The sequence below is a fragment of the Mytilus galloprovincialis genome, chromosome 6 (genome assembly GCF_965363235.1).
Source record: "Mytilus galloprovincialis chromosome 6, xbMytGall1.hap1.1, whole genome shotgun sequence".
Taxonomy (NCBI): Eukaryota; Metazoa; Mollusca; class Bivalvia; order Mytilida; family Mytilidae; genus Mytilus; species Mytilus galloprovincialis.
In genome coordinates this window covers 76,243,141-76,263,786 of record NC_134843.1, presented here as the reverse complement: position 1 = coordinate 76,263,786, position 20,646 = coordinate 76,243,141, and the positions used below count along the sequence as shown (strand labels likewise).

Genomic DNA, 20,646 nt, shown 5'->3' with positions numbered 1-20,646 from the left:
ATGATCATGAAAAACAGTACGGACGTTAAAGTCAAAAATTAGTCCCATGGGCGAATTTTAAAATCCGAGTTTCACGGTTTTTACAAGTAGCCAAGTTGGCCTTGAAATCGATTTTTAAAGCTGTATGAGAAAAATGATTTATTCAATGACCATGCAATCTTCTTACAAACTAGATTTCTATAAATAATAATACATAAGATCAATATTTTAATAACCTGTTCAGACTTTTAACTTGTATGTGTCCAATGCCAGGTCAAGTGGTTTGCTCGGACACGTTTTGTTATGAAATGGAATCGAAGCCGCTCCGTAATTTAGCAGACGATGAATCGAACTAACCTGCTGATATTCTGGTACTCAAAAAGAACATTTATTAGAATGTACATATTCTAATAATATTGTGTTTCTTCTAATGATATTTATAAATTAATATCACAATTGTGTTGTCTTTTTCCGCGCCAATATTACACTAGGATTGGTGACGGCGACAGTTTATAACCTTTACTCTTGTACTATGTATTTTCGGAAAAAAACCATGATATCAATCATTTGATGTTAGATTTAGACACAGACATATGCAACTCGGGATATGGGACTCGTGATTTGAATTTGATAGGTTCTAGAAACGCGGAAAATAATGTGCAACTCGAAACAGTCATTAGAACGTTAATAAATCGGAAGGTGTACGTATCTATTGCATACATGTATCCAGTAGGGTGGGGGAGGTTGATTATATAGGGAATCACTAAAGCATGACTGGACCCCCCTTTTAGCTCAGTCGACGGGCCCTCTTATGAAAAATTCTGGATCCGCCACTGTATTGGTCTCAGTTGACGATGAGCATTTTCTTTTAAATTTCGGAATCAGATTATCTGGTGGTAACAATATCTAGACTGCCGACCAGTCTGCTTTTAGGAACACTTGTTGTGAACATCTTTTTAAAGTGGCTTTTCAAACTGACAAAAACTCTTTACATGATACTATACTTACGATATGTTACGCCACACGCACGTTTCGTCTACACTGTAGTTGGACAACGACATAATAATAATAATAATAATAAATTCTTTATTTAAAGAGGGTAACTCAATTAGAAATAGTCTAATTTTCATTGAGGCCCTCAAACAAAATACATGCATACAGTTAACATTCATACATTCATACATTAATTTACAATATATATTACTAGTATATACACAATTCAATCATTGAAATATACAAAGGGTAATAAATGACAATATTTGATATAGTTTTGTTAAAGGAAAACAAATTAGTTGACTTGCATATAATTTTCAAGAAAATGATTATAACTATGTTTCTTGAATAATTCCACATTAGGACATTTTTTTATTTCGAGTGGTAAATTATTCCATACTTTGGTTGCAGAATAATGAAAAGATTTTTTATAAAAATTTGTATTTGGTCTTGGAACAAAAAGATCATTATTAGAGACAGATCGTAAGTTGTGGCGTTGCACATCATCAATATTTAGTATTGCTAAGTAATCAGGTGTTAGCCCATTTACAATTTTATACATTAGAATTGATTGTTGGTATTTTATTCTTTTGGTAAAAGATAGCCATTTTAAAGAAGAAAACATGAAATTAGATGGAATAGAAATATCGCATTCCAGTATAATTCTTGCTACTCTTTTTTGAAGTTTTATGATTCTATCTGAATCTTTTTGTAATAAATTTCCCCAAACTGAACTACAATAGTCTATATATGGTAGAATATATGCATTATAAAATAGTTGCCTTGTGTGTATTGGCAAATATACTTTAATTTTATATAAAAGTGATACTTTAGATGAGATAATTTTACATATACGATCAACATGATCTTCCCAGCTTAAATTTTCATCAATGTCTATTCCAAGTAATTTGAAAGAATGGACATTGAGAAAAGAGGGGAGGGTCCAGGTTGGATGTGTTTTTTCCCTGAAAAAATATTCTGATCCCCAATTTGATAAAAAAAAAAAATATTGTAGTCAAGCAGATGACATAACAAAATTATTCTGAATCCAGATTTCCCCCATACATTAAAGTGTTAAATTTGGAAAAATACATTTGATAGCATAAAAAAAAAATCCAACTTGGACATAAAAGAGGCCATAGGTGAGGGTGTCCAAGTAATCACATTATCACCATATTTTTGTCAATATAAGCACAATGATTATTTTTAAACAATATAATTAAGTAATCAAGTCTATATTATCAAATAATTAAAAAAAAATCATGAAATTTATTTGGTATATAAATGAGGCTACCCCCTTCCCCCTTTTCCCCTTGAAGTGTTGCTCCCTTATCAGGGGTGATCAAATCAAATAAGAAGTTGAAGAGCATTCAAACCAATATATTTGCAAAAACCTGTACTTGCATTTTGACTGATGGAATTAAACTGTTGCAGTAGACATGACAACAGATTACCATATATAAACAAATTGACATAGGCGCTTGTCTGAGTTCTGATTTTTTTGTTAACATTATATGACATTCAACTATTTATAACCTGGTAGGTAAACAAATTAAGAGTTAGTGCTTGTTCAGATAGATGGAATATTTCTATTTTCAATATATCATTTTTGTGAATTTATGTGTGGGTATGGTCCTTCTTTTGTCAGGGGAATAATACTACAAAAAATATATATTGGATCAAGTTCAATTTCATGAAACCAAAGACATTTGGTTTAAAAAGTTTGTCTCTGATTAACTATTATATTCAGGAAAATTCAGGCTTTGTTGCAGAAACTTAAATTGATTTAAAAAATTACTAATGAATTTCAACCCTATCAATAAAAAAATCCTGACGTTTCAACCATTAAAATAAAAAAAATCCCAGTACTTTTAAAAATTCTGTGATTATTCGGAAAAACACCAAAAGTTTGATCTACAATTTTCATTATATGATTTGACATGTACATCCTACAAATAAGGGTGTCTTCCCGATTGTCCCACTTTTTGAAATTACAGGTAAAAAGGTAATGAAATCTTGTGGGACAATCGGGAATATGTTTGTGGGACAATTGGGAAGTTTAAATGTGGGACAATTGGGAACTGTTTTTATAATGATTAATTTGTTTTTATAGCGTGTTGCAGTTAATCAAAGGTTACTAATCAATGTAACTTATAAAATATGAACAAAATAAGAACAAATAATAATATTTACATATTTTATTTTGCTCATAGTAGGTACAATTGAAGTATCATATGATATAATATGAAGTCTTTTAAAAAAACATTTTTTTTTAGTCTAAGATGCATATTTTTATTGGCTTTGAACTAGCAGTCAGTACTGTGAGTACTCTCAGATCTGTACTTAGTGTCTTTGTTGTGGTTATGTCCCAAGCCAGGAGCCTGTAAGTCAGTGGTTGTCGTTTGTTGCCGTGTAACATATTTGTTTTTCGTTCATTATTTTGTACATGAATTATGCCATTAGTTTTCTCGTTTTACATTAGTCATTTTGGGGCCTTTTGTAGCTATGTGGTATGGGATTTGCTCATTGTTGAAGGCCGTATGGTGACCTATAGTTGTTAATTTCGGTGTCATTTGGTCTCTTTGGGAGAGTTGTCTCATTGACAATCATACCACATCTTCTTATTTCTTATGGAAGTCTTGCTCTTCTTTATAATTGGTGAAGAGTCCTGTTGACTGCAAACACAATGGGAAAATTGGAAAAGCAACCTTTAATAGTGATTCTTTGAAAGGCTGATCTGGAAAAGTTCTAGACAGCAGCAAATTTAGAGAAAATGGATGGGGGTACAAGAAATGATTTTTACCAGAAGCATGTGCATTCCATATAAAAGAAAAATCTTTCAAATTTTTCAAATATGTATTTTTTCAATCAATTATAACAAAGAAGTTGAAATAATAAGATTTGTGTTCTAAAAAAAGAGAAAATTCCAAAATTGACAAATTGACAAATTGACAGAATGGTCAATAGTGATTCAGAATAGTCAATAGAATGGTCAATTTGACACAAAAAAGCAATAAAATTTTATAAAACTTTCTTATATTAACACCTACTTCAAGGTTTTTTTTAAGTTAGATCTATTCAGATTGGTCCAACCTATCTTTATTGAAAGTATAAAAAAAAATAAAGTTTAATTGTGAAACTGTGATTTTTTTCATGATAATAGCCCAAAAATGGATAACATTTGATGAAAACTGACAAAATTATCAGAATTGGGTACTTTCAAATGGCTGTAGCAAAAATAAGTGCACCACCATATGATTTTCGTCACCAATTATTTTTCTAGATTCATATATAAACCCAAAAATCAGGTTCAGAAAAAAAGTTTAATTCAAGACCTTAAAAGATCTATTTCATAAATCAGAAATATTATATTTTTTTAATCAAAAGTGTATCAATCTAATGATTTAAAAAACATTTTTTTTATACTTTTATAAAAATTAATATTAAATGTGCAATAATTAATTCTTGTTTATTTAGCAAAACAAACAACAGTTACCTTGTTTATCTAAGAACATTTTACTACATAAAATAATGTGGGACAATCAGAACTTTTCATGTGGGACAATCAGAACTCTAAAATTTTAAAAAGTGGGACAATCGGGAATAAACCCAAATAAGCCATTACCACTATACTTGAAAGACAATAGTACCGAAATTTTTCAGACTGACCATTAGTTTGATCATATAGCTAGCTAAAGGTTTATATATCTATGGGATAACTGATAGGCAAGCTAAATGAGTCATTCACCTATTGTGAGTTTAGTCTTCGATAAAGCTGAAACAAAATAATTAAAAAATAAAATCCGACGCAAACAAAACTGAAAATGAAATGCACCTTTTCCTCAACTTTCCAGCAAACTTCATCAGGTTTTGGTAATTCCTGCCTGAAAAATATAAGGGCTTAAGACTAATACTGAACTGTGTTATATAAAATAAATGTAATGAGGTAGATGTCTCTGGTTATATTTAGTTTTTGAATAGATCTAGATACATTAGTTGAAATGAAACTAACATGACAGTGATACATTATGAATTTTATGTACAGATAAGATTATAAGATATTTTATTGGTCTAAAATCCAAAATTACAGGATTGATACCAAGACAATACACATTGGTTATACACAAACATACAAACATATATATCGGACCACATTTAGTAGCAACATTGAATATATGTATAAAAACATAATTTTTATGAGTAAGTTCAGGAAAATACATTTGATTTATAGGAGTATTACTACATATTGTATAAATGCATATTTTTTTTCAGGAGTAACTTCCAGTAAATTCAATTACAGTGGTAAATTTCCATCAAGTGCCACCTAGTGCCACCTTCAGCATGGCGGGTTCAGGAGTAGTATTGTTTGTGGCATTATTAGTTCCAATTCTAAGTCAAAGTAAGTTTACTTAACATAAACGTTACTGTTTTCTTTTTTAAGTAGTAATGTATAGAACAAATATGAAAGTAAGTTTTCATACTTACAATACATTTTATTGATTGATTTTTTTTCCCTTGTTTTCAAAATTCCAGTAGGGAACATACCTTTTATAATTGTATAAATAAACCAATTGTTCAGATTTTTTTTTAATTCATTATTGGCCAATATTTTCAGGTTATCTACATTTTTTTTTGTATAATGTTGAAAGCTCAATATATACGATTTGCTGTTGTGCTAGAAGTCTATACTGCTGCTGTCTCATTATTTTCAGTTAATAATGCTGCTACTGTCTCAGTATTTTCAGTTTATAATGCTGCTGCTGTCTCATTATTTTCAGTTTATAATGCTGCATGCCTTTTAAGTTTTTGTTAAATAGTGCTAGTGTGTATATATGCAGATGCTATTGTTTTATGTAGTGGTTGTTCAAGCTCCTAAATAGAGCTCAATGGTTTCGGGTCAGTTTTCTGTAATTACATGTTTGCCCTACATTTCTTTTAAATAACTTCTCCATAGATTAATTTGTTTGACCTTTTTTTTTTTGGGGTGTTTAGATTAAATGTACCTATGATATTCTATTCTTAAATTAATTAAATTTACTTTCTTACCTCCCTATAACATTAACATTTCCTTTTTGATTTTAATGTCTTAATGTTTCGTAAATTGTAAGTTTTCTAATATTTAAATTGTATATAAACAAGTACCACCATGGCATTATATATAGAAATAAGCTGTGGTATGTCCAAGTGGCAATTAGACAACTCTTCATCCAAGTCACAATGTGTAAAAAGTTAAAACCATTATAGGTCAAATTACAGCCTTCAACATGGAGCCTTGGTGCAGCTGAACAGCAAGCTGTAAAAATCCAAATATGACGCGTAAAATAATTCAAACAGGAAAACCAACAGTCTAATATACTATATATGTTAATAACATGTATTTTTTATTCCAGGTATACCACCAGGCACTCCTTTCATTGAAGGTCCTACTTACATAGTAGTGGGCGAACAAATCACATTAACATGTACATCCACTGGTGGAAACCCATCACCTACTGTAAAATGGTTTGAAGGACCCACTATGATAGATGATTCTTATGAACAGAATGGAATCAGAGTTGTCAATGAATATACTTTTACTGCTGAAAAGAGGCACAATTTGATTGTCTTTGAATGTCAAGTCGACAACGAAGTTCTTCAAAATCCACTGACATCAACATGGTTTTTCCAAGTTTATAGTAAGTTTTTGGTCCAATCAACCCAAATTGATTGTGAAAATTTAGTCACAGGGTCTGAATTGAGGGTCATTCATTTCTTAATTTAATTTTTTAGACCATTTTTCTACATTTTTCATTTATTTTTGGCCATTCTGTACGAGTATTCTTCATGTATCAGCACCAATTAATTTTTAACTTATTTTTCTCTATCCTTTATTTGTTTTGACCTTAATTCTGCACCATTTGCTGATTTCATATTTTGTAAACCCAGTCCAGGCATTCCGTTATGCATGCATGCATTTAAAAAAACTATTTAACTATGCAGTTGTTGTCTCTTTGGCACATTCCCCATTTCCATTCTCAATTTTAGTTACTGTCCAATGCCATAATAGTTATAAAAGTAGACCAACAGAAATGGATTGTTTTTAACTTTATCATGTATATGGAGGTTTAACAAAACCAGTCAAAAAATAATTCAAATAGACAATAAAAAAAATACTTTACATAAATAACTGCTGCAGACCTAACAGATAGTTGACCAAAGTTAGATTCTACAACAGAGCTAGTTGATCAAAGTTAGATTCAACAACAGAGCTAGTTGATCAAAGTTAGATTCAGTATCAAAGTATATTTAGAAGTTCATGACTTCATGCTTTAGTGTTATAGACTTCTGGTATAATTTTTCCTAAACCATTTTATGCATATTGCAGCTCCACCAAACCAACCTACCATTACTGGACCAACAGATATAATTGATGGGACCTCTTCAACACATGTATGTGTTAGCACTGGTGGAAATCCAAGTCCAGTGATGACCATGCGTATAGGTCAAACTACTTTAACCGCAGCAGACAGCCTTATAGAAACAACAGAATTTTTGCAAGCAGACTTTTCTTACACAGTAACACAAACCATTACATGGAACCCAACATTAGCAAATAATGGTCAAACAATGTTTTGTCAAGTGGACCATGATGAGACCAGAGCAAATAATCCACAAATTGTTTCTCTTCAACTGACAGTCAGAGGTAATATTTTTTTTATTTTTATTTTTTTTTAAATCCCATTGTCTGTGACTTGAACTGAATACCAATAGTAATTTTCTAAAGATGAAGTGTACATGTACTGCTTTTTGCTGAGAAAATTACTGCTAAAATTTACCCATAAGGAGAAAAACATTTGATCTTCTGAAGGGGTCCACAAGGATTTTGAAAATGGATATTCTGGTTTGGTTAATAGAGCTGAATATAATGATTTTACCCAAGACGGGATTAAAATAGATAATCTACCACACAAAATATAAAAACTAAAATATATCTCCTAATTGCTAACATAGTGATTTTTTTTTTTGCATCGCTTTATGAAAAAAAGAAAAGAATGCAGAACAACATATGAAACCCCAATTTTAGGTTCATCAGAAATGTTGAAGATAACAGAGGTGGATTTAGGGGATGGGGCCCAGCCACCCCCCCCTTTTTGGGGAAAAATTGGTTGCTTATATAGGGGAATCACTGAAGCATGCCCCCACTTAGGCAGTCAGTGGGCCCCACTTATAAACATTTCCGGATCCGCCACTGGATAATTGATAGCTAACCATGAATAAGTTTCTTTAAACCTGAGGAGCTTTATGAACAAATATTGCTCTTCTGAATTTACAAGTTTTGGTAGTTTTTTATATGGTATAAACAGTTGATGCCTTTTTATCTATTTGCTTCATTTGTTAATTCTACTGACTGATTGAGGGAAAATGATACAATTGAGTGGCCACAAGCTAAAAATACACTCATATATATTTATTGTTGATTAGATTTTCAAAACTCTAATGCACAAAAGGTAAACCAGGGATTTTTTGGTAACGTTGATTTTTGAAAAAGTATGCTTTTAACTGGTTAAACCACTAATGTTCTATTCACAATTGGATACTTTTCTCTTTCAGTGGCTCTGTCTATTAATGCACCACAACTGCAATATAATCCAACCATCGGAAACAACCTTGTCCTTCAGTGTATTGTAACTGGTACTGCCACATCTGTCACATGGAGAAAAGATAACAGTCAATTGTTCATAAACAACAATGGCCGCTATTCCAATGGCAACACTGGTACCCCATCTTTAACAATTAGCAATGTCCAGTCGTCTGACTCTGGCCAGTATGTCTGTTCAGCTTCAGATGGATCAAAAACGGTTGATACTAATGTCATAACAGTGTCTGCTCAATGTAAGTTTGATGCCTGATTTTGTTTTTACTCTTTATATGCAATAGCATGGATTATCTGCAAAAGAGTTGGTTCACTAACTCATAATTTTGTACCCAAATAGCTGTAAAAGGTCTAAAATTTCTCATATGTTCAAAAATAAATCATTCAGTAAGGCATGCACATTATAAATTGTTGTTTGGATGGAGAGTTGTCTCATTGGCACTCACACCACATCTTCCTATATCTACATATGATGTACTCATACATCTGAATTAAGGAAAAAACACTCCTTTACAATTTTGTTTATTTGGGATACTGCACTCTATCAGAAGGCTTCTTTGTAGATCATGCAGATCCAGCACTTTTAAAAAGGAGTGCATCAAGGCAATGATAGGAGTGGGACTTTATAATTTATTGATACTTCATAGAACCATAAATCTAACAGGAGGCAAGCCAAAGATCCAAACCCCCACCCCCTCAAAAAATTAAATTACAAAATTATGTTCTGATAATTTTGAATAGAATAGGAAATAAGATGTTAAAGTAGCGTGCATTTTATTCACCATGAAATTTTCAAATGGGGAATGTAATAGTGGAATGTGGCTCAAAATTCAAAATAGAAAATCTTGGAAAGAAAAAACTTCTATATCAATGCAAGCCTTCTCAATGTCTTAACTCTCATTTCAGCTTTACCAACTGTGACAATTCAGTCCTCAACTTACACAGGCCAGTATGGAAACTCTGTAACACTTGTATGTACAGTGTCCGCTGTTCCTTTCCAAACAAATGTTTATTGGGAGAAGGATGGCTTTGCTCAGATCAATTCTGGAGACAATGGGTATTCTGGTAGTACAACCAACAATCCTTCTTTAACCATTAACTCTGTGACCACAAGTGACCAGGGAACATACAGGTGCTTTGCTACAAATATTGTAGGAACCGGTCAAAGTTCAACCACACAACTTACAGTTTCAGGAGGTAATGTAGACTTATAGATCCTACCAAACTTTTCATTATTATATATTAGTTGATTTAGTATTTTGTAGAGGTTTTTGTTACAAACTATAGGTACAGACTAATGACTTTTATTAATGAATACTAATTTATTCAATATCTATTCCAAATTGACCTGAAGTGAGGGTTATTCTTTAAGAAAAAAATAAAAAGGATTTCTCAAAAATCTCCACTTTTCGAATGCAAAAGGAATTATACCCTTTAACCAATGGATGCCCTGATGTATAAAAATTACATTTTGTTGTTTAAAAAGAATTGTTGCACAACTGTTAACTATTGAACCTTTTGTGCATTGAATTGTGTTAAATGGCATAAAAGATTATGGAACAATTTTTTTTTAACTATTTTAAATGACTTGACTAGCATGATCTCTATTTGAACACTCAGATACGTTTTCATGGAAGTTTAGTCTACACCTACCCTTACCAATCAAACAAGTTAATTCCAGTGACACTGTTAGTTTTATATCTTCATCTCAACTTGCAACCATAATGTTGGAATTTCCAGTATATTATGATTATTATTTTGCATTGCCAAATATGTAAGTTTAAGGTGGTACCCAACACTTTCACTAAAATCAATTTAACTCGTTTAATTTTATAAAAAGTATTTACTTTGACCCTTTGACAAAAATATAAAAATTTCAAAAAAGTTGAACCAACCAATTCATCAGAAAAATTACACTGGACATATAGCAGTTTGACAAACACTAATTTTGATCATTTAGAAGCTTAATATTCCCTTAACAACACAACATAATTAAAACATTAAGTTGATTTTACAGAGTTATCTCCCTGTAGTGTTAGGTACCACCTTAATAGAGACATGAAACCGTACTAAAAAATCTCACGGTCACCATGTATTATTAAGAATAAATTCACGTGTTCAGAAATTTAGAGAATTCAATGGAACAGCTCACTTTCGCCGTTAAATTTGATATCGTCGTCAGTTTTATTACCATGAAGAGACCAGAGCATTCAGCCTGTGACCAGGAATTGGTTCAGTATGTAATCGGTATAATTTTTTGTAGAATTTTGCGACTCCTTGTACTGTAGTGTTAGTTACAGCTTGTGACTCCTTGTACTGTAGTGTTAGTTAGGCCAAAATTTAAAATATGTTTGTTTCCCCTCCCCCCACCTGGGTAAAAAAAAAGCCCCCGGGTCAAAAATTATTTTCCACAAAAAAAATCGAAATTATTTTTTTCCTGAAAATAATTTGTTTCCATTTTTGGAAAGTGCTTGAAAGCAGAAGGATTGATAATCTAAATAAATACACTCAAATTGAGCACAAACAACTGATAAGGTGGCCTGGACTGCACAAGTCAAACCATTCATTTGACCATGCTATGACAATCACATCCTGTTAAAAAAAAAAAAAAAAAAAAGAACCTGCCTTCCTGGTCTGTTTACAAAGGGTAGACCCGGGGGAGGGGAAACAGACATTCTTTTAAATGTGGCCTTACAGCTTGTGATGTCTTGTACTTAGTTAGTTTGTGACAAGTTTGACTGTATTGTTAATTCTCTGTAAAGCTTGCTTCCCCCACACTTATATGTAGTAAAAGTTTCATCTTTTATCATGTTTTAAGTACTGATAACTAAATTTTTTATCGGGTAGATATTGAGTTTTTCTTTATTTATGTTTACCTTGTAACCTTTTTAGCTCACCTGGCCCAAAGGGCCAAGTGAGCTTTTCCCGTCACTTTGCATCCGTCGTCCGTCGTCGTCAGTCGTCGTTAACTTTTACAAAAATCTTCTCCTCTGAAACTACTGGGCCAAATTAAACCAAACTTGGCCACAATCATCATTGGGGTATCTAGTTTTAAAAAAAGTGTCTGGTGACCTGGCCAACCAACCAAGATGGCTGCCACGGCTAAAAAAAGAACATAGGGGTAAAATGCAGTTTTTGGCTTATAACTCAAAAACCAAAGCATTTAGAGCAAATATGACAGGGTCAAAATTGTTTATTGGGTCAAGATCTATCTGCCCATAAATTTTCAGATGATTCAGATAACCCGTTGTTGGGTTGCTGCCCTTGAAATGGTAATTTTAAGGGAATTTTGCTGTTTTTGGTTATCTTGAATATTATTATATATATTGTAAACAGCAAGAATGTTCAGCAAAGTAAGATTTACAAATAAGTCAACATGACAAATGGTCAATTGACCCCCCTAAGGAGTTATTGTCCTTTATAGTCAATTTTTAACAATTTTCATAAAATTTGTAAATTTTTATTAACATTTTCCACTGAAACTACTGGGCCAAGTTCATTATAGATAGAGATAATTGTAAGCAGCAAGACTGTTTAGTAAAGTAAATGTACAAACACATCACCATCACTCGAAACACAATTTTGTCATGAATCCATCTGCTTCCTTTGTTTAATATTCACATAGACCAAGGTGAGCGACACAGGCTCTTTAGAGCCTCTAGGTTTTTGTAACTGTTTTGACATGGTTTAGTGGTTTTCAATTAACTAACAATTTTTTAATGTTAATTGTTTCTGCTCGAGTTAGATTGATAGGAACTACTCACAAGGACAATAATATTTTCTCTAAAGTTACATTGTACCTCAGTATGTCAACCATCTCAAGGTGCTGCCCTCTAATTTGTCCAACTACTCTGAATTCGCCTTTTCAGAATCTAAAGGACTATGGGTAATCTCATATTTTGTACACCAAAATAAAAATAACGTAATGTCATTGGCTCAATTTCCATTGTTTAGAACGTTTTAAACCAATCACAACGTTTTGTTGTACGCTTTTCAAAATATTACCCAGAATGCATTATATTCTGAAACATTGAATAAAATAAGCAATATTAAATTGATCACTCAGTCCATTAGATTGTCTTTTTCTCAATTGTATGCCCACATGCAAGACAACTGTCAACTATTTATTAGTAGTTTATACCCATCCTTTTCTCTCAATGGTACATTAGTTGTAGGTACATTCTTACTTCTCATTGGTAGATTACTCGTAGGTTACTCCCAATCCTTTTCTATCAATGGTACATTTGGTAGTGCTTGTATATTTATATCTTACCATTCGTAAATAAAAATTCACCCACGCAAGTACATTGTACTATCAAAAGTTGATTTGCATTTTGCCAGCTTATATACTTTTTGGAGATGCTTTCATAAAAATCTGTTAGTAGCAAGAGTGGCCAAGTGTCTTCAGGTTTTAAGTTTAGACCACATTGGTTGAACAAATTCCCCTACTGTTTGAGATGTTAAACATAAGTTATTGTATTATTTTTGATTTAAGAGACCTGAAGACAAAGCCCTGTTGTTAGTCTATAGTTACAGTAGACACTCTAAACAATGTACATGTACTAAAAAGATAATACCTATCCTTATTTTTTTATTTTTTTTCTCACGAGTCTTGTTTATTTGTTCTTGTGTGATTAAATGATTTGTTTTTTTTTCTTAAAAAAATTAAATGTGCCAATTAAATTTGGAGAAGGGTATAGATTTAGACAAAAATTTATATAGAAAATATTTTGCGGATAAATTTATATTTTGAAATCACTTTTTATTAAGTTCTTTTATAATATAAAAATACCTTTTTTATTAGACAACCTTCCTCAACAGTAATGGTATAGATTGAGATATATAATTAGAGTGAGATCCACTGTCTTTTAAAACTGACCTATTCCATTTTTCTATTTAAGGATTACTCTCTGTGACCATTGATCAGCCATCTTTATCTGCTGTTCTGGGAAGTAACAGTGTCACAATAGGCTGCACTGTAACTGGACAACCCTCAGCATCTTCAGTATCCTGGACAAAGAACTCCGGAGGTCAAAACACAAATATCAACATCGGCAGTAGCGGGAAATACCAGGGAGGTTCTGTGAACAACCCATCCTTGACCATATTTAACATTGCCCAGAATGATGAAGCCAACTATGTCTGCAGTGCTACTAACATTGCTGGAACATCATCCAGTCAAAACGCATTCTTAGATGTCACTGGAAGTAAGAACAAATTAGGAATATAGCATTTAGAGGCCTGATTTTTTATTTTATTTTCTCATGAGTAGGGGAAATTTGAAATTTATTAATTTTCTCAGACCAGAACTGAATTCAAATAATTGTGCACTATCAGGAGAAAAATGAATATTCAGCAACACAAAACTCGGAATAAACATGTGTTCAATATAAGTGAAATCTTTCTCTGAATCAATAATTGTCAGTTTTTTTTTTTTTAAATCTATTTTAATCACTTGTTTTGATATTTGACATTGTAATGCATGTCTTAATTTGTCATTTGTATTTTATTTTAGAATTGACTAATGCCTCTATTATTAAGTGTATATACTAATAGCAATAATGTGTTGTTTCAGATATTCCTACAGTAACTATTCCATCTCCTTCCTACAGTATCTTGTACGGAAACTCTATCACTATTGAATGTCAAATAACAGCTAATCCTCAACATACCACCGTAACTTGGCAGAGAATTGTAAATGGTGTATCATCAACGATTAATCTAAATAATGGTGGCAAATATTTAGGTGGCTCTGTCAATACACCATCTCTCACCATTTCCAATACTGTTACCTCTGACTCTGGTACCTACAGATGCTCTGCTACAAATGCAGTTGGAACAGGAACCAGTCAGGATACACAACTTTCAGTTACTGGCAGTAAGTTCTACAAATGTTGTTTTTTTTGCCCAAGAAGACTATATCTTGTGATTACCCCATGGAAGATGCTGATCTGATTTTTTAAAATTTTTAATATATATTTTTTTTATATTTTGATTTTGTTTACAGGTACTTTTTAATGGAGACATTGTATGCCCTTTTTATCCCAAAGCATTATTTATGGCTTCAAGCCTAGATACCTATTAAATCAAGTTTTCCTTCACCTTTAGTTCACATAGTATATAGTCAATCAGAAGAATTTAAAGAGCAATAAAAACAGACTTAGTTTTGAATTAATAATTTTATATTGATGACTAATATTAAAATACAAATTTGTTATTCAAAAGTTAAACATAATTTTCATTTTAAGAAGTTTGATATGTTTTGTCTATAAATATATTGGTGCATGAATTTAAAATATTTGTAAATTATGATGTAGCTAGTTAAAATATATTTGTTTCTAACATGTGCATGCAATAACCATGGTAACAATATAAAATTCTAACCTCATTGTTCTTTGCAAAATCTATGCTTTGTTATTTGTTTAAAATCAGATTTTGATTGAGTTAAAATTTCCATCCCTTATGACACATTATAAATAAGGACAAGTTATCTCCCCTTGGTTCAAAATATAAGAAATCTATATTTTGGTAGAGTTTTTGGGAAAAATAACACTCTACCACTTGAACAAGCAAAATTTGCGTTTTAACTGTAATAATGTGAATAAAGGTAAGTGCCAGAATGCTAAATTTAAGTTGTACAGACTGTACAGTAAGTACAAGGGTACTGAGCGACTACTTTTACTTTTAATTAAACTTCAGCAATGATATAAGTTTCAACACTTAAGATGGCTGTCCCAGTGTTTTACTGGAACATTCAAGAAAGTATGCAACTTACCATTTGATGATCCCATTGCTTTTTGCTTGATTCAACCTAACTTTTTTTTTTTTTATATATATATATATATAATTGCTAAATCAGACATTTTATTCAAGACAAAATTTACCAAAGCTTTTATCTTAGTTGATTCTTTTTTGAAATTTCTAAAAACAATTATTTAAAACAAATGCAAATCCTAACAGAAATATCTGTCATCCCCTTCTTTATTAAAAAGTTTAAAAAAAGGTTTTGTGAAATCAATTTGACAGCAACATTCAACAAATGATCTTTTTTGACAGTTGTCAACACTTAATAGGCGTCATTCAGTCAGAATTTGACTTCCTAATATGGATTTTGTTTTTATCATATACATTTACACAATAAATTTCATGATTTTTTTAACTGAAATTGAGGATACAATGACCCCTCCCCCTTAGTCATTCTTTCACCTTTTGCACGATGAATTATAAATATATTTTATATAGTCTATGTACTATAAAACACTAAAGTTCACCAGTCTTTAGTAATTGTCAGGTGTAACTGTTTCCTTCAGATATATTCTATGTGGAGTTTGGCCTTTCTTGTTGGAAAATAGACTATTAAAAATAGTTGTAGCTTTCTGTGATTTGACAGCATTGAAAAAGACCAGAAACTTTTAACCAAATGTCTGTTTTTATTTCTGAAAAGGTCTTGAAGACCACCTATCCTTCTTATAATATGACATTTGTTGCTTTATATCAAATTTGACATTTGTTGCTTTATATCAAATTTGAAAAATCTTTATATATGTACCCTGTGTTGTTCATCCTTTTCCTGTACTTAGTTTAGAATATGTTTAACCAATCCCTACTCTTTGTCTTCTCTGCAACAACTTTTGTACTTGATATGTTTTGTTCAAGTTATTTTTCTTTCCACTATAAATTTTACCACATGTCTCAGTTTAATTAAGAAGGGGTCTTGTAGACCTGCAACATATCCTTATAATCTGACATTTGTTGCTTTATACCAATTTGATAAATATTCATATATACCGTTTATGGTGTTTGTCCTTTTCCTGTACATGTACTTAGTTTGGAACATGTTAAACCAACCCCTCCTATATAGTCTTTCCTGTAACAAATTTTGTACTTGGTATTTTTTGTTCAAGTTCTTCCTCTTTCTACTAGGTGTACTGACCGTCAGCATTTCCCAAAGTACATACACAGAGGATTATTCCAATACTGTTACTATAGATTGTGTTATTAGTGGAACACCAGCAGCTACTCATGTTTATTGGGAAGCCACTAAAAATGGTGTCACAACTCAAATTGAAGTGACAAATTCTACCAAATACAGTGGTTCTTCTATTAGTACTCCATCACTTACAATATTAAATGCCACATCGGAAGATGAGGGTGTTTATAAATGTTTTGCCGAAAATGTTTTCGGTCTGGCCGAAAGTAATCAGACGAAACTGGATATAGTTGCTGGTAGTAAGTAGTTTTGTGTCCTTGACCAATATATCCAGTGTGTGGTACCTGGACCTGTATATTAAATCCTGGTCGAACATTGAATACCCCTTTCTCTTTTGTACAAAACCAACCAATACACACCTTTTTAAACAGCACCATATATTCATATTGAATTTATATGTTGTTAAAAGACAACTTAGTAAAATATGATTGCACTGTTCTAATTGCTTAAAGTAACCAGACATCATCCAGAACATATTTAGCTGTTTATCAGACAATGTGTCTCATTAACTTGGAACAGACCTCGGGTAGGTATATTTATGTAGCATTGCAATGCAAGATATATATATTTTTTTTTCCACTTTTTTTAATGAATATATATTAAAATTGTATTAAAAGTTCAATAATTGGTAAAAAAATGTCATTAAGATTATGTTATGCAGTAAATCTGTTAAAAAAAATGACTTCCAAAGCACATGCAATTGATAAACACTTTGGGTAACAACAGAATATACCATGGAGTAGTGTGCTGATCCAAAGCTTAGTTTTTAATTCTTAAGTTATCTTGAAGACCACCTATCCTTCTTCTAATATGACATTTGTTGCTTTATATCAAATTTGAAAAATCTTTATATATGTACCCGGTGTTCTTCATCCGTTTCCTGTACTTAGTTTAGAATATGTTTAACCAATCCCTACTCTTGTCTTTTCTGCAACAACTTTTGTACTTGGTATGTTTTGTTCAAGTTATTCTTCTTTCCACTATAAATTATACCACATGTCTCAGTTTAATTCCGAAGAGGTCTTGTAGACCTGCAACATATCCTTCTTATAATCTGACATTTGTTGCTTTATACCAATTTGATAAATATTCATATCTACCTTTTACGGTGTTTGTCCTTCTCCTGTACTTAGTTTGGAACATGTTAAACCAACCCCTCCTAGTCTTTCCTGTAACAAATTTTGTACTTGGTATTTTTTGTTCAAGTTCTTCCTCTTTCTACTAGGTGTACTGACGGTCAGCATTCCCCAAAGTACATACACAGAGGATTATTCCAATACTGTTACTTTAGATTGTGTTATAAGTGGAACACCAACAGCTACTCGTGTTTATTGGGAAGCCACTAAAAATGGTGTCACAACTCAAATTGAAGTGACAAATTCTACCAAATACAGTGGTTCTTCTATTAGTACTCCATCACTTACAATAACAAACGCCACATCGGAAGATGAGGGTGTTTACAAATGTTTTGCCGAAAATGTTTTCGGTCTGGCCGAAAGTAATCAGACGAAACTGGATATAGTTGCTGGTAGTAAGTAGTTTTGTGTCCTTGACCCATATATCCAGTGTGTGGTACCTGGACCTGTATATTAAATTCTGGTCGAACATTGAATACCCATTACTCTTTTGTACAAAACCAACCAATACACACCTTTTTAAACAGCACCATATATTCATATTGAATTTATATGTTGTTAAAAGACAACTTAGTAAAATATGATTGCACTGTTCTAATTGCTTAAAGTAACCAGACATCATCCAGAACATATTTAGCTGTTTATCAGACAATTTGTCTCATTAACTTGGAACAGACCTCAGGTAGGTATATTTATGTAGCATTGCAATGCAAGATATATATATTTTTTTGTGTTCACTTTTTTTTATGAATATATATTAAGATTGTTTTAAAAGTTCAATAACTGGTAAAAAAATTTCCTTAAGATTATGTTATGCAGTAAATTTGTTAAAAAATTACTACCAAAGCACATGCAATTGATAAACACTTAAAAAAGAATGGGTAACAACAGAATATACCATGGAGTAGTGTGCTGACCCAAAGCTTAGTTATAAGCTGGTATCTCTTTTTAAGCATGCCAATTTAACCAAATCTAAAAAGAAACAATTACATGACTTTTCAACCCTATTTTCCCCTACATTTTATCTTGGCCAGCTTAAATAATAAACTATTGTCAATTTAAGTTCAAGTTCAGATATTTTTGGCTCAGAGTAATCTTCAATTTGAGAGGGTTTTAACAATAAAAATGTGGGTGTTTCCTACCCCACACCAGAGGTTAATCACTTTGTTACAAGCTTGCTTTGTATTCAAGGTAAATCAGCTGGTAATTATATTTAAATACAAAAGAAACATTTTCACTAAACCTTACTAATAGAGTATTTGTGGCGTTTTTCACAGGTTGGCAAAATTAATATAGCCAAAAGCTTAATTGGATATAAGGGTATAGGTCATGGTAGGAAAATGGTTTAAAGTGTGAGAAACTTCTTAACTATTGTTGACCTATGAATTCTGTATAAGTACATGCTAATATTTACACTATTAAATTATTATTTTAATCCAGAAATTCATTTTAAGAATTTAAGGCCTGAATAAACAGTTTGAAAGTATTAAAGATTCATGAAATGCAAATAGTGACCTTTCATAGATGAAAACAACATTCAATGTATTTTTATAAGTTAGTCATAAAAGTTTTTGTCTGTAAAACTGGTGCAAGATTCCATTATTCTTAATCGAAGAAATAAATCTTTAAAAGAAATTAGAAAAAGTAAATGCACATAAATCTTTCCAAATTGAAATGGTATTTTTTTTTATCAAATCTTGAAATAAAATAGTGTAATAATAGAAAATGTTAGCCAAGATGAGTACTTAACTACAGGTCACTAAGTCTCGAAGCTTGAGAACAAAATAAAACAAATACCAGAACTTAAATGAAGTTTTCTTACCAATATCTAAATTTAGTCAATAATTAATAGTTGATTTCAACCTCCTTGTTAGGATCCCCACCCCTTTGTTTGACCTATGCATATTTTCTCATACATTTTTTTCTGACTTTTTAGGTGTACCTTCTGCTATTATTGGATCATCCAACTACCAAGCATTAGTTGGCAACACCATAACACTAGGATGTACAGTTACAGCTAATCCCTTTGCTCAGTCAGTCTATTGGGAACGTGATATTAATGGAGTGGTCACAACAATAGGTCCATCCACCAATCCAAGCAAATATGGTGGATCCACAACTGTTAATCCATCACTGACAATAAACGATTTGGATTTCAGTGATGAAGGAAATTACAGATGTCATGCTACCAACATCGTTGGAACTGGTCGTAGTTCTCAAGGATTTTTGGACATTCAAGGCCGTAAGTTGAATATAAAGATTATTGGTCCAAAAATTTAGTATTTTTGTATTTGTATTGCAGTTTACTTTAGTAGTTCTTTCATGGTTTCCAAGAAATTTTGAAAGATAATGCCTTTCAAAGCCATGCAAGCAATCAGTTCTGAGTTCTTATGATTTTATTTAGAAAACAAATATTTTGAAAGTTTGAAAAATATGTGTTTGAGATAAAAAAAAAAATGATGTAAGGTGAAAATGAAAATTTAACTCTAATAGTACCCTTATTTTTATACAAAACAAGTGTATGAACTATGTTTATATATCAAACTTTGAGTTATTTTTGATAAAACTTTGATCTCTTTCAGAGCCTCCAACTGTTGTTGTAACCTTACCAAACTATGCAGTAGATTTTGGCAGACAAGTTGCTCTTGGTTGTACTGTAACAGCTAATCCTGCACATACAAGTGTTATCTGGAAGAAAATAAAAAATGGTGTGTCAACTGATATTGAAATGGCAAATAGTGGGAAATATTCAGGTTCATCTGTTTCTTCCCCGTCACTTGTCATCAATAATGCTAATCTTGATGACGAAGCTTCCTATGTCTGCTATGCAACAAACAGTATTGGTACAGGTCAGAGCACATCAACAGTTCTAGATGTTGTTGGAAGTAAGTATAAGCAATATGGAAAAAAGGGGT

General features: G+C 31.7%; 1 protein-coding gene across 4 annotated transcripts in view; it reads left to right on the top strand.

Moving 5' to 3' along the window:
• Positions 1 to 20,646, top strand: part of LOC143080347 (hemicentin-1-like) — a 50,872-nt gene that overhangs the window by 6,904 nt on the left and 23,322 nt on the right. For 2 of the 4 annotated variants that reach the window (XM_076256156.1, XM_076256155.1), the window contains exons 2-12: positions 5,245 to 5,371; positions 6,363 to 6,647; positions 7,337 to 7,654; positions 8,563 to 8,844; positions 9,512 to 9,802; positions 13,507 to 13,812; positions 14,181 to 14,483; positions 16,529 to 16,834; positions 17,821 to 18,126; positions 19,668 to 19,973; positions 20,314 to 20,616. In XM_076256156.1, the coding sequence (XP_076112271.1) occupies positions 5,314 to 5,371; positions 6,363 to 6,647; positions 7,337 to 7,654; positions 8,563 to 8,844; positions 9,512 to 9,802; positions 13,507 to 13,812; positions 14,181 to 14,483; positions 16,529 to 16,834; positions 17,821 to 18,126; positions 19,668 to 19,973; positions 20,314 to 20,616 (3,064 nt within the window). In that variant the 5' untranslated portion in view covers positions 5,245 to 5,313. The remainder of the gene's footprint in view (positions 1 to 5,244; positions 5,372 to 6,362; positions 6,648 to 7,336; positions 7,655 to 8,562; positions 8,845 to 9,511; positions 9,803 to 13,506; positions 13,813 to 14,180; positions 14,484 to 16,528; positions 16,835 to 17,820; positions 18,127 to 19,667; positions 19,974 to 20,313; positions 20,617 to 20,646) is intronic. The other 2 variants (XM_076256157.1, XM_076256158.1) reach the window with 2 other exon arrangements.